General features: G+C 32.3%; 1 protein-coding gene across 6 annotated transcripts in view; it reads left to right on the top strand.

Annotated features, from left to right (window-relative positions):
• The first annotated feature begins 146 nt into the window (after positions 1–146).
• The window catches only part of simj (transcriptional repressor p66-beta simjang), a 32,928-nt gene continuing 19,678 nt past the window's right edge, over positions 147–13,396 (top strand). For 4 of the 6 annotated variants that reach the window (XM_089646564.1, XM_089646565.1, XM_089646566.1 and 1 more), the window contains exons 1-6: positions 147–419; positions 1,266–1,312; positions 2,160–2,298; positions 3,151–3,250; positions 9,204–9,266; positions 11,518–11,678. In XM_089646564.1, the coding sequence (XP_089502690.1) occupies positions 1,266–1,312; positions 2,160–2,298; positions 3,151–3,250; positions 9,204–9,266; positions 11,518–11,678 (510 nt within the window). In that variant the 5' untranslated portion in view covers positions 147–419. The remainder of the gene's footprint in view (positions 420–1,265; positions 1,313–2,159; positions 2,299–3,150; positions 3,251–9,203; positions 9,267–11,517; positions 11,679–13,396) is intronic. The other 2 variants (XM_089646567.1, XM_089646568.1) reach the window with 2 other exon arrangements.

Raw genomic sequence — 13,396 nt, 5'->3', positions numbered from 1 at the left:
ATCCTAAATTAATTTCCACTCTTCTCTATGCTCAATATTGAAAGTAGGCAAGTACTTAGCCGACATGTTCCCGCAGTATTTTGTTTGACCTCCCGTGAATGAAGTAAACAACATGTACACACTATTCACTAATTAGCCGATAAAGGTTCAATTATTTTGTCTTTGGAATTGTGCGTCCGATTGCACGGCGATATTATTCGGCGATTGATATGTCACAATATTGTGTTAAATTCATATTTATGATTTAATAATCAACGGAAAACTCCCTAATACTTGATAAATTGTTATCTAGTATCGTTGAGTACAAGTGGACATAATTTTTGATAACATTAATTTGGTGATTACCTGATAGTGTGATCTTTATCGATCTCTCCTACCGCTATGCCCATTCAATAGATTAATTACTAGTTTTCATTAAGGTTTGTAAAATAAACAATGGTTATTTTTATATATTTCAATGTGCCAAGGAAGCATTTCTTCAAAATGCTTTCGCGTTGTTTAGTTCTGTAAATGTTTGTGTAAACACTTTCTACAACAAATCAATTTTGGATTAATAAGCATCTTTTATTAGCATATTAATCAGATTAGGGATGGCCACCGTTACTGTTATTTTAATCGGACTACTATTCCCATAAAATATGTCATTATTTTTTTAACCCCAAATAACAAATTTTCGTTTATAACCCCAAATTTTACTAATATCTCATAAATTCTGATGTTTTTGTTGTTATCACTAAGATTTATTTGATTTTAATTTTTAACGACGAAATAACTTGATTTTAAAATCACTGTTTTGAATTCTACTCGAATGGGAAAGCTTTAAAATAATATAAACATGCATTAGTGGACATTGAAATACGTTTAAAATATTTTATATTTACACATAATTTTGTTTTAATATGACACAAATTTTTAAGGTTAGGTTCTCATGTTTCACATAAATGTTTTCTTTCATTTCTTAACTTTGCAGAAGAGTTAATGTATCTTAAATATAGGTTCAAGTTGCTGATAATAGATTTGTTTGCTATAATTCCGAAACCGAATCTGAATACAACTGAATCAAATAGGTAAACAAAAAAATTAGATTAAATTTCATCTACAAAATTTAGTATGAAAAAGTAAAGAAGATAAATTAATACAACAAAGCGATTAGTTTTTTTGTAACATGTTGTTTCAAAATATAACCATTATATCTTGGCAATTTTATGACCAAAACGTTTATTATAATGGGTAACAAATCTTCTAAATTTTCGTTATTATTTCAGATGGAAAAAATGGATACAGACGAATCAGTGGTTGATTTAAGCGTGAGGTAAGATATGTTTTTGTTTATTTGTTTCATTTCACATATTTCTCCATCTCGGGTCTAAATTTATTTTATAGTTTTATGTACAAGATTCTATGCATGCACTATTTAAATTGTAGTTTAGGAGTGGCAGGTTATTGCAAGAATGTGGATGTGCGCATTAAATGCTCTGTCCCCTAATTTCGCAATGTTCTTACGAGAGGGTTTAACCAATCCGTTTGACGTATCAGACTTTACTTAATACCAGAATATTGTGGCTTGAAGGGTACCTATTTGCATATATTTTTCTTCCCTGTAATATCTATCAAGTAGAGATGCAACGGATAGTGAATTGACCAGATATCCATCGGCATATGACCGGATATCCTGATATCCGGTTAGTACTAAGCTTACATTGTGAGTGCAAGAGATTAAACGTTTAAGGAGATGGATATATGCTAAATAGTGACCCTTACTAGTGGTGGTTTGCTAAGTAGCGTGTACAGCAGTGAAGGTGTGAAAGTAAACATAATCTTTTCTTACTTCTATACCCTGGAAAGCGAGTCTTTATTCACCATATTTTGCCACTACCGGTCATGGTTTGTTGTACGTGTTAAGAGAAAATAGTTTTGATTTTGTCTTCCTGTTTTGGTAATTTTTTGACATTCCGTCATCAGCCGGATATTAGGTCACTGTCCGTCATCTAGCCGGTACGTAATAAAGTGGTCAAATAGTAACCGGATATACATTGCGTCTCTTCTATCAAGTACTGACCACCATATTGAATTTGATTAATCTAAAATTACTGTCTCTGTAAAATGTAATGTCACACTGTTCTTGAAACTCATCAATTATTATTTATCTCATTCCATAGACTAGTAGCTAAGCCTGATACCAATGGCCTACCCATTGCTTCCAGACCCCTGCCCCCGGAGCTGAGCGAGCTGCGTGCCCTCACAGCTAGCGGGCTCACTATCACACCAGCACACCCACCCCTGCATCAGGTTTGTATTGTTAGTGAGCCCTTCTTTACTATTTTAATTCTATGGTTTACGGTGATGATACAATCGGATACATGAAATAATAAAAATCGAAAAATTATATTATTTTGTTTGTTGTGATTTAGTTTGATCTTGTCTTAATTATAAAGCAAAACATCTTTTATTTGTACGTTTCACAAAAACTTGTAACAAAATTACAACATCCCTTCTAGAAGTCAAAACATAGACCACGCTGAGGAAACTCTGACAAAATGTTAGTTTAGTCTAACAGCAATGTAATTGTTTTTATTTTTGAATAAATAAAAACAAAAATATTTCCGGGTTATAAATAATACTACCTACTACCTATACTACCTGAAATACTACCATCATTGTAGTGGTAAAATTTTGATGGTGCAATGATGGATTGTGGAATTGAACCAACGACGCCTCTGCGGGAATACAACGCTCTTGTCAACTCAGCTACTAACCGTGTATGTTTTATTCAAGACATGTATGGTATTTGGGTAAATAGTTACGCTTCTTGACAAGATTAAGTATGTATTTAGTAATTTTTCTGTGCTCGCTTTAAATTTATTATTATTAAAAAAAAAAAACATTTTCGTTAAAGCCAGCACGTAGACAATACCATACTTGATAAAGTTTTTATTTTTGTCTTTAACTAACCCGATAGAAGGAATATCTAAAATCAAAATCAATGTACAAGGTCAAGTTTGCAATTGCAGCGCTTCGTTCGGTGCGTGGGCACAATTCCTCACCACTGCAAATGCAGGTCTTCTGTTCCTATTTTACAACATGTTACATGTTAATTTCTTCCCCCATCCTTTGAACTTCTGATACAAAACATGTTTGTTACATCTACAGGGGGGAAGGCGTGTCCTTAGACCAAGAACAGACCAAAGGAGCTATGCAGAATCCCCGGATATTGTGCTGTTGCCTGCTAAACCCCCTCCTCCTAAACCGAGTAAGAAAACTAAACTTCAACACCTCTTTGTTTCAAATATATTTGTGTCATGTAATGGAAACTTGTTTCTTTTTTTGGCACTATGTAGTTTGTTTGTGAACATTGCTGCTGTTGTTGCCGTTAAAGAGGTGAATAAATAATAGCAGGCGCCATGTATTGCAGTCACTATATTTTTTTCCCCGATTTTCCAGGCCAAAAATTTTTTGTTTGATATTTTTATACTGAAAATTTCAATTTTTGCACAAGAAGTTTTTGTATGGAAATTACAGAAAATCATGTTCTTCAACCTGTAAGTGTCTCAGTGTTTTTAGAAACTTACTTAATTCATACAAAAATATAAATGTGAATAAAGATACTTTTCCACTACAAAAATATCATACAAATTATTTTTGGTCTGGAAAAGTTTAAAAAAGGTCAAACATGTGCTGCCTTAAAAACTCTTGACCTGTATTTAATTATAAATTCCTGGGTTGTCAAGAGACTTTGGGTTCGATTCCCATTAAAACTCAACAATACAGCAACATTATATTTTATTTGTAAAGGACATTTTGCGCGACCTTTTGAAATGATGATGTTTGCACGGTGTTTGAAACTGAGCATGATTTTTTGTGTATTTTATTTATTAACTGGTGTAGGTTTTCTTATCATTTGTTAATGGTGTGAATTTTTTTTCCATTTAATAGATAGTTTATAAATTCAGCAGTTCAGAAAAGACAGTGAAATAATTCATAGTAAATATCATCTTTATTTTAATAAGAGTAGGAAATTGACTATTTAGAAAAATAGCTATGTATTTCATGTTAAAAACTATGTTACAAAATTATGCAATGTTACATAATTACTAGTATATGGAAAAGCTGTGGCAAAACGAAGAATTCCAGAGCCATTCATCATTACAGGCAAAACAATTAAATTATCATTATTTAATGGGTTAAATTTGTTTTAATCACACTAGTTTTTGCAGCTGCCATGTGTAAACCACGAGGGGTCTGGTCTGACCAAATTATCAATACACCGCGGCGAATACTAAAATAAACCCTTATATGCATAAAAATATATCGGCTTTTCAATCTGAAGGTTGTGTGATATAAATTGTATTTTTTTAATGAAAAATAATATCAAGGATCAAAGAATTGTCCAAAATGAAATAAAAAATTTAATTAAAAAGCTGTAATGCTTTCCGCTGTAATGTTACATAGACCAGGTGTTGAGACTCGTGTGATATAACATATAAAAGTTGAGTTTTAGTAAAAAGGCTAAAATCATTCTTACTAAAATATTTTACTCTACTTGCGAGCTGCAGCTTCCTGGTGAAAATATGAAATGTTCGTTTATCGTATTATTGAGATGTTTATGCAATGTTACTTTTTTCCCCTTTCTCTTCAAGTAAATGAAACATTGCTTGAAATGGCTTTAGCCGTGTTTGGTGACCAGATCTGAATAGCCAGATACTGGTATTCCCCCACCTTCCTCTTCCCCATCTCCTTCTCCGCCCACTACTTTCAGCCTTGCAACATACCCCAATCGGGGATTCTATAGTCTCACTGGCTCCAGATGACAGGGAGCAATTTGGACTCTTGTGAAAGTGATATTGAAGAGGGAGGTGGGGAATACCAGTACCTGGCTATTCAGATCTGGTCACCACACAAGGCTAAAGCCATTTCAAGCAACTTTTCAATTCTGAATGATGGTCTTACACTAGGGCGATACTTAGAGTATCGTACACTCTGGATCGTGCCTCAGCCTATACTATATGTTATTTTAAATTAATGAATTGTGAAATAACACAAATTCATCAAATAAAATTTACTTTAAAATTACATTTTTACTAAATCGGCGACCTTCGAATTGCTAGTCGAAAACTTGAACAAAGTAAATAAACTTTTATTGTTGACACATTCCTGACTCCTCCTAAAACCGGGAAGCCATCTAAAAATAAGTGTTCAACTCCTAATTTGTTTGGTTTTTTGAACAAACCTCTGTTATCCGTAGATTCGCTTTTCGGAACAGCTCATATAGTCTTGTAGAAAATGTTGTATATCCCATACCGTCATAGTTATAAATATGATCTAAACCGTGTTAGAAAGAGAAAACACCATGCTTTACATTCAAATATATAAGTTAATCACAGAATAATATTTTGATATGAAACAATTATGTGATGTGGCAGTAATATTTATGTATTTTTTTTTTCGTTATCAGCCATTTTAGTTCAGTGTTTAGATGAAAAAACCTAAAGCGAGCCATTTTTAAAACTTTTATGTTTTATTTCAAAATTTTAATATTTAAAAAATTTTATGTTTATTTCTAATAATAAATTTTGAAGGCGTATTTCACCATCTTTCAAAAACGGTTATTAGCTTTTGGATAAATTCAGATTTTTTTTTTTTTTTTTATAATATAATATCGATTACATTTTATGATTTTGACTGTCCAACTAAGAAGGATTCCCGTTTCAGGACAGTCAAATTTTCAAGTTTCAAGTTATCCTAGACGAATACAGGATTTACTAGGTATGTTAAAACGAAGATACATAAAAAGATACATAAAAAAGATACATAAAGATACATAGAGGCGTTCGTGATTTCAAATTACATTTTTTAGTATCATTTCGGAATCAGTCCTGCCTAGATCCAACAACCATTTTGTCACTCTTGGACCGAAGGATGACAATTCACACAGTTTCAGCTGAGAGGGGATTTTAATTATATATTTTAGGACCGAGATATGAGAATATTTTTTGATAAGCCGCTCTGTTGCTTGTTGGAACGGAAAGGTCATTCCTTCCCTTACTTCTGCTTTGATGTTTGTGTTCGGCTGTTTTCATTTTGTTTTTATTTTTATGAACATAGATTACAATTTTTTTTATATAGCACTGTCTGACATCTAGTACATTAAATTCCTTGAAGAGAGCGTCGCTCGAATATCTGAAAGGTTTCTTCATAATAACCCGTAAAATAGATTTCTGTGCCTTCAATAACGGTATAGTAATATAGTAGTATAATAATAATATAGCATTTGATTTGATTGAGAAGTGGATATACACACAAATTCACAGTATACCTTAGGTCTGAAGGGTTAATAGGTATGCGTATTTTTTGTGTTTAAAAATTAAGATATTTTTCCTTCGAGTATGGCACTGATTTTGCCCCAGCTTTTCCATCTCTTAATAATTACATATTCAATTAGTTAGAAATCAAAATTTTGTGATTAACCTCTCAGAAAAGGACTTTTATTTACTTTGTGTTCCTTTGCGAACTGTCAAAACGCGGAAATTTTTGTGTTATTCACGAGTTTTGTTAAAAGCTCCATAACTCACGTTTTGGGAAACGTAGCCTCATTCTAAAAAATGTTTTGGAAAGATTATGAAATTCACTATCGTATTGTTTTGTTATACGTAAATATTTGCGTTTCTAAATATACATTTTCTGAAAACGTCAAAAATATGTAAAAATCGCTGACCATTATTTCAAAGCTGTGAAAAATGTACTTTTTTCTGAGTATCATAAAGAAATAACACTTTATATATTGAAGAAATATAATTAAAAACTATTGGTCACCTCAAAATATTAACCGTCCAAACTAAAATATTTTTAATAAATTATTTAAAAACGCAATAAATTACGAACGAACAAGCTGACAGATTCAATCGACTCAGAAAATGCACCTCTAGATTCCATAGATATTTTTGAATGCAGACGCGTAGCGTTATTCATTATCGATACTCTGTTTTTTAAATCATGGCAATCCGTATACTAGTGATGGAAATAAATCGATTTTTGTAAAATCTCGCGCGCTTACGTGAAAAGACGTACTAATGTCTTGACCGCTATTATCATATTTACGTCTTTTGACGTTCTAATGTTCCGAGTGGTTAAGGTATCATCCCACTTTGGACGGAACATTAGGTATTTTTGGTTTTTTTTTTGTATGGTTCCAATAAAAGAAATTGATGTAAATGATTTGTTGGTTTCATAAAATATCTCTTGAAATATATGAAGAATTTTACTATATTTATTTTTCATAATTCATCTATCCCTGGAAGCAGCATCCGCATAGTCCCTCGAAAAAAAACTATGTCAGCTTCGTTGATGTTATTTCTGAATAGATTTATCTGAAACACAAAAGACAAAAAGCTTTGAGTTCAGTATGGTTATGGCTACTGTCCAAACTAGAATTATGATTTTTTATGTAAAAATAACAAAAAAACCTATTTTGATTTTAAAAGAACCAATAGCTGTCAAAGAACTAGTTCCAGTAATAGCCATACATGTGGCAAATGTGTAGTTAAAATTTTGTAATGATCGGTTCAGTAGTTCTATAGAAAAAATCAACAAAGCAAGAAAAAAAGTGGTTTCGAGAAAAAAGCGTTGCTGTTTTTTTTACTGAAAAATCTATCAGCTAATTAGCGATGCCAGCACCATACAGGATGCCTTTTGCTTGTTCATACAGTTAATTTTCTTCAAGTCTGGCATCTCTTCGGCTCGTTCTGGCTATTTTGTCTTAACCACTCAGAACATTAGAACGTCAAAAGACGTAAATATGATAATAGCGGCCAAGACATTAGAACGTCTTTTCACGTAAACGCGCGAGATTTTACAAAAATCGATTTATTTCCATCACTAGTATACGGATTGCCATGATTTAAAAAACAGAGTGTCGATAATGAATAACGCTACGCGCCTGTATTCAACAATATCTATGGAACGTAGAACTGCATTATCTAAGCCGATTGAATCTGTCTTGTTCGTTCTGTCTTTCTATCTTCTGTCTTGTTCGTTCTGTCTTTCTATCGTCTTTCTGTCTTTGTATCTTGTTCGTTCATAATTTATTGCGTTTCTAAATAATTTATTAAAAATATTTTAGTTTGGACGGTTAATATTTTGAGGTGACTAATAGTTTTTAATTATATTTCTTCAATATATAAAGTGTTATTTCTTTATGATACTCAGAAAAAAGTACATTTTTCACGGCTTTGAAATAATGGTTATCGATTCTTACATATTTTTGACGTTTTCAAAAAATATATATTTAGAAACGCAAATATTTACTTATAACAACACAATGCGATAGTGGATTTCATAATCTTTCCAAAACATTTTTTAGAATGAGGCTACGTTTCCCAAGACGTGAGTTATGATGCTTTTAGCAAAACTCGTAAATAACACAAAAATTATCACGTTTTGACAGTTCTCAAAGGAACACATAGTATATAAATGTCTTTGTCTGAGAGGTTAAGAAGGGGCAGAGCAGCTGGGCTAATGTGTACCTGCTCGCTTAAGTAAAAGCACACTGGAGAGCGCCTTCAAATTATCTCGAAAAAATAGTACTTAATACTCTTTGATTTTTATGAAATTTATACACAATATTTTGTGAAGTGATCCATTTTCGAAATCCATAAAAAAATCTATTTTTGAAGTTGATAAAGTGGGATGATACCTTAAAAAATAGTGTTTTTGTTGTTGTTGTGAAGAGGTTTAAATTCCTTATCACACATAATACAGAATACTATATTATATAAAGGGATGAAATACTATAACGCGCTGCCGGAAAACCTTAAGTCTGCCCCAATTGAAAAGTTCAAGATGTTGTGTAGGAGCCACATCAAGCAAGAAAAAAAAACATAGTATATTTGTATGTAATAATTAATTAATCATTTGTAAACTTAAATGTACAAATTACTAAAATAAAAACAATAAATAAAATAAAAAAATAAAGAAATTATTTTTCCATATACATAAATATTTAATTCAATTTGGGTCAAAAGGGGTTGTTTTTTCTTTTGATTTCTTATGATTTATGAAATGACTTATTCAGCTTTCTGGTGTCATCGTTCTGATTTTTATTATTTTAGCATGTTGTGAGTGAGTGTCTTAATTTTCAATGTTTTTATTTTTATTTTGAATATTTCTTACTGTGTATATGTTTTTGATGTTCAGTTTTATTTTTAAAGGTTTACCGAAGAGAAGTTATGATCTGCAGCAAGATTCCAATAAAATTAATCTCATGTGGACAGGTATTGTTTACCCTGACGTTGAAATTAACTTTATTCACCGTCTCACATCATAAACCTCTTGATTTCCGCGCTTGCCCTTATTACTCTTCCGATTTTCTCGATTTCCAGAGTAAAAACTTTTAATTAATATACCAGAAAACTTTTTGTATGGAAAAAACTTTTTTTTGATAAAATTTATTTTCTTTGGTAAATCACAAAAATCAGAAGAACAGTCACGGCACGCCACTGCTCGATACAATCTGTTTCTTCTTAAACCCTGTATTAATTGGGATAATAAATTGTACTGAATGTTTCTCAAAAAAATTAACAAGAATTCAATAGATTATTCCCGACCTTGTTCTAAATTTTTTGTTGACGAGATAATCAGATGAACCTATTGTAATTTCAAAATTTTTATTGTCTCATGTGATATAGGCTTTAACCATTTGGCATCGCAGTTGCTTAGTTTTTTAAATCAAAGCACACTAACTCACTTCTCGTTTGTTCCTTTATGCTTTTGTAAAGCCAGTGAAGAATTTTGAAGGAAACAATAGTTTATAATATTATCACTTTTACTTATCTATATCTGTTTCTTTTCAATAGTCACATGTATAGCTACATGTCTGATATTGCCTTTCCTCACACAAAATAAATCTAGGTCTCTTAAAGAACCAAGCTGACTTCTTTCTTTTATTTCAAAGACTATCCGCTTGCGCCTTTAATTTGACACCTGCTCAATACTTCTATGGTTAACCCATTGTGTACCAAGACCGCGGCAGTTTTGTACTAACCCTACCTCCCTTCTGATCCATCTAGCTTTACTGTAATTAAATTACATTACTTTAATTACATTACATTGACATGTTTGTGACATCTTTCTGGCAAATTTACAGATTTGTAACTCTATGATGAGTTTCTGTAAAGTTGCCAAATTTACAAATTACTTCTAGTAGAACTAAGACTTAGGGTACAAAATTAGATGGGTGTTCCCAAATTAATTCTAAACATTTCAGTCCGTAATGGATTTTATATTGCATGTATACTAGGACGATCTGCATAGTTGATGACCATGTGCCTATTGTGCTCCCATATTTCACCTTATTCTCTTCATAGTGGCCCAATCCCTTTAATAACGTTCACCAGGGCTAAACTGGATATTCGGCCGTCTCCTTGATCCACAACATGTACTCCCAGGTATCTGAGCCTTCTTTCCATTCTGGCAGGATCACGATATAAGCACCAAAATCAATAGTTTCACAAGACTTAAATAGAAAGACAATTACATATTTCGAATAAGCAGTTTTTTTGTGGATTCAACAAAAAATACTGCTGCTGTCTTGTGAAACAATATTCAAGTGACTAGCTTCTTTTTTCTGACAACCTTCCTAACATTTTCCGTTCATTGCTTGATCTACATTAGATTTGTATTTTTGTTTGGTTTGGGATTCCCATGTAAAAACACTGTTTCATCTATGTATTCACAAGTTATTAAAAAAATACAAAAATCTAAAATCAACTGATTGAAAGTTTTTATTGTCAAAAAAACTAGCACTTCCAAAATTTTTGGAAGGTTCAGTTTTTTAAATTTTATTTTAAAAGTATGTTCCATCGCCCATTTTATGATCATGTAATGTTATTTATAAATATTTTCGACATAATATCTTCAGTCTTACAATATTTTAAAGCCTCTAGATGCTACACAGTGTAATCAACATAGTCGCATAGCAATCAATATCCTCAACAGATCTTCATTGATGACAAAAATTATTTTTTCGTAACCTTCAAGAAATATGAAAAGACACGAAAATAAACTGAATAAAATATAACGATTTAATTCGTTGAAGATGATATCAACAACTCTCAATGAAAATATGAAACAGACAAAATACACAGAAAATAAATAAGTAACGGTTGCAACATTGGTAGAGTGCCGGTCCCGGTAAGAATAAAGAGGATCTTGGTTCGAGTTCCAGTTGCGACCAATACCTTATTATTTTTTGTGTCTGTTTCTTATTTTCATTGAGAGTTGTTGATATTATCTTCAATGATTCAATATTACAATGCTAAGCTTCAATAAGTTTTCCCGAATAAATATAATTAACTGAATAATCCTCTTAATTTGCAGAACTGATTTCATAATAACAAAACGTTTTCCAAAAAATAGCCGTCCATTCATCAAAAAAATTTGCTCACTTTTTCACCGTCACTTACTTTCCCCCGATTGACTTGGAAGAATTTAGTATTGTAGGTCAGTCTTTACTTAGTCAAACAGTTTCTATATTCCATCCAGGCGACCTCTCCTTCAGCCGGGAGCCAGCCAAGAAGAGTGACCTCTCCGTGTCAGCTGTGACCGCCACTGGCGACAAAATGGATACTGATGAATTCTCGTCGGATAATGAGAACGAGAATGAACCCGTGCTTTTGCCACTGAAGGTAATTATATAAGTCAAATTAATATGTTAGGGGGATCAGTTAGATTATGAACAAACTGGATTGTATGAAAGCATGTACAAAAAGGTTAATCTTTTAGTTAGGTTTGTCTCATGAGTGCAGAACCTGTAATGCAAATGCTATATTTGTCATCTGTTATAAATTAGGGTCCTTAGAATTAAAACTCCGTTCTTGAGAGCAAACTGAATCACTTTTATTTAACAATAAACCTCCACTATCACATGATATGACTAGGCACTTTTTAATAAATACTCTGGGTACAGGTTAGTTCCTGTAGTTCTTTAGGAAAGGTGAAACCTTTGGTTGTTTTTGAGCAAGAGAGAGTTTTTAAGGAAACCCGACCTTTTATATGACAAAGACTGTTGACACCTTCAAATTCAAAAGGGCCGCAAAACAGGGATCGTCTTTGCGGACACAATTTAATCACAAACAAATAGCAGAGGCGAGAACCTTTCATAAATAATATAATCTAACCTTCATAGGTGTCACTAGTGGTACATAATTACTCTGAAAATTATACACATCATTGGTGCATATCCCACATCTGTAACTGCACTGCGGAAAGTCAAAATAATATGTCAACATGCGATAATGGATTTTGTTTAGTTAAGCATCTTCACTATGTAAAATATATACATGAAACTTAATTGCTGAGAACAGGAAAACATTTACATTTGAAAACTGATGAAACTTAAACTATGTTGCTTACTGTGCATTTGCTTTTAGAACTATAATTGTTTATTCTGGATTTTTTTGTGTGCATATTAATGGCCATAGATAGTAGCGAAACACTTCAGTCAGCTCTAAGAGATAGCCTTGAAAAGTCCCGTGTTCCGGTCGGTCTGTCTAATTTTTTCACAATTTGAAATATTGTTGCGAAATCTTTCCGTCTTTACACAATATTAAACTCTTGTTTGTGGTCTTCGTTCGTGGGTGAAAATTGCGTTCCATTTAGTTGCACGTGTTTATAATCATTATGTACCATTTTTGTAAAATTTTTTGATACTATCTCATTTTATAATGATTTATTTTTGGGATATTAGGCCGCGTTGCGCTAACTCCTTCTTTAGCCAACATTTCGAACAGCATGAGGGACACCGTAATGCTGTCCGAAACGGACGAAATGGATAAGGAAGGATGTAGCACACCACCAAAAATTAAATCACTTTTGGCCATGAAATTCTCAAATCATCATCATTTTTGCATTTAATCTAAGCAAATATCTATATAAATCAAAATGTAAATGTTCATTTGTTCAAAATCTTAAATCTCCAAAAGTTTTTCACCGATTACTTTCAAATTTTAACACAACGTTGCATTCCAATACGGGTGTATTTTTATACATACCTATATTATATAGATGTCACCTGCGACAGGTAAAAACTTGCTTTTTAGAAAAACAGCGCGTTCTTTTGTACAAACATTCTTTTTTATGAAAAACAGCCCCATCTTTTGGAAGTAAAAGCAACACGTGAAATATAGGTAAATCTTTGATCTTACAAATTCCTTTGTCAAGATTTAAGCCTGTGACAGACCACACTATAAGCGCACTATATTTTCATGTCTTGGCCTATTTCAGCATATCACTCGATATACGGAAATAGGCCAAGCCATGATGCGTATAACGTGATGTGTCGCCTACCTTAATTGATTACTGTGCTACAATTGTGTAGTTATAAAATATTCCTTTACCTCAGCAG

This window comes from Hesperophylax consimilis, chromosome 24 (assembly GCF_061612785.1).
Source record: "Hesperophylax consimilis isolate HC1 chromosome 24, BYU_Hcon_1.0, whole genome shotgun sequence".
Lineage (NCBI taxonomy): Eukaryota > Metazoa > Arthropoda > Insecta > Trichoptera > Limnephilidae > Hesperophylax > Hesperophylax consimilis.
Note: the sequence above shows the minus strand (reverse complement) of the source record. Positions and strands in the feature narration are given on the sequence as shown.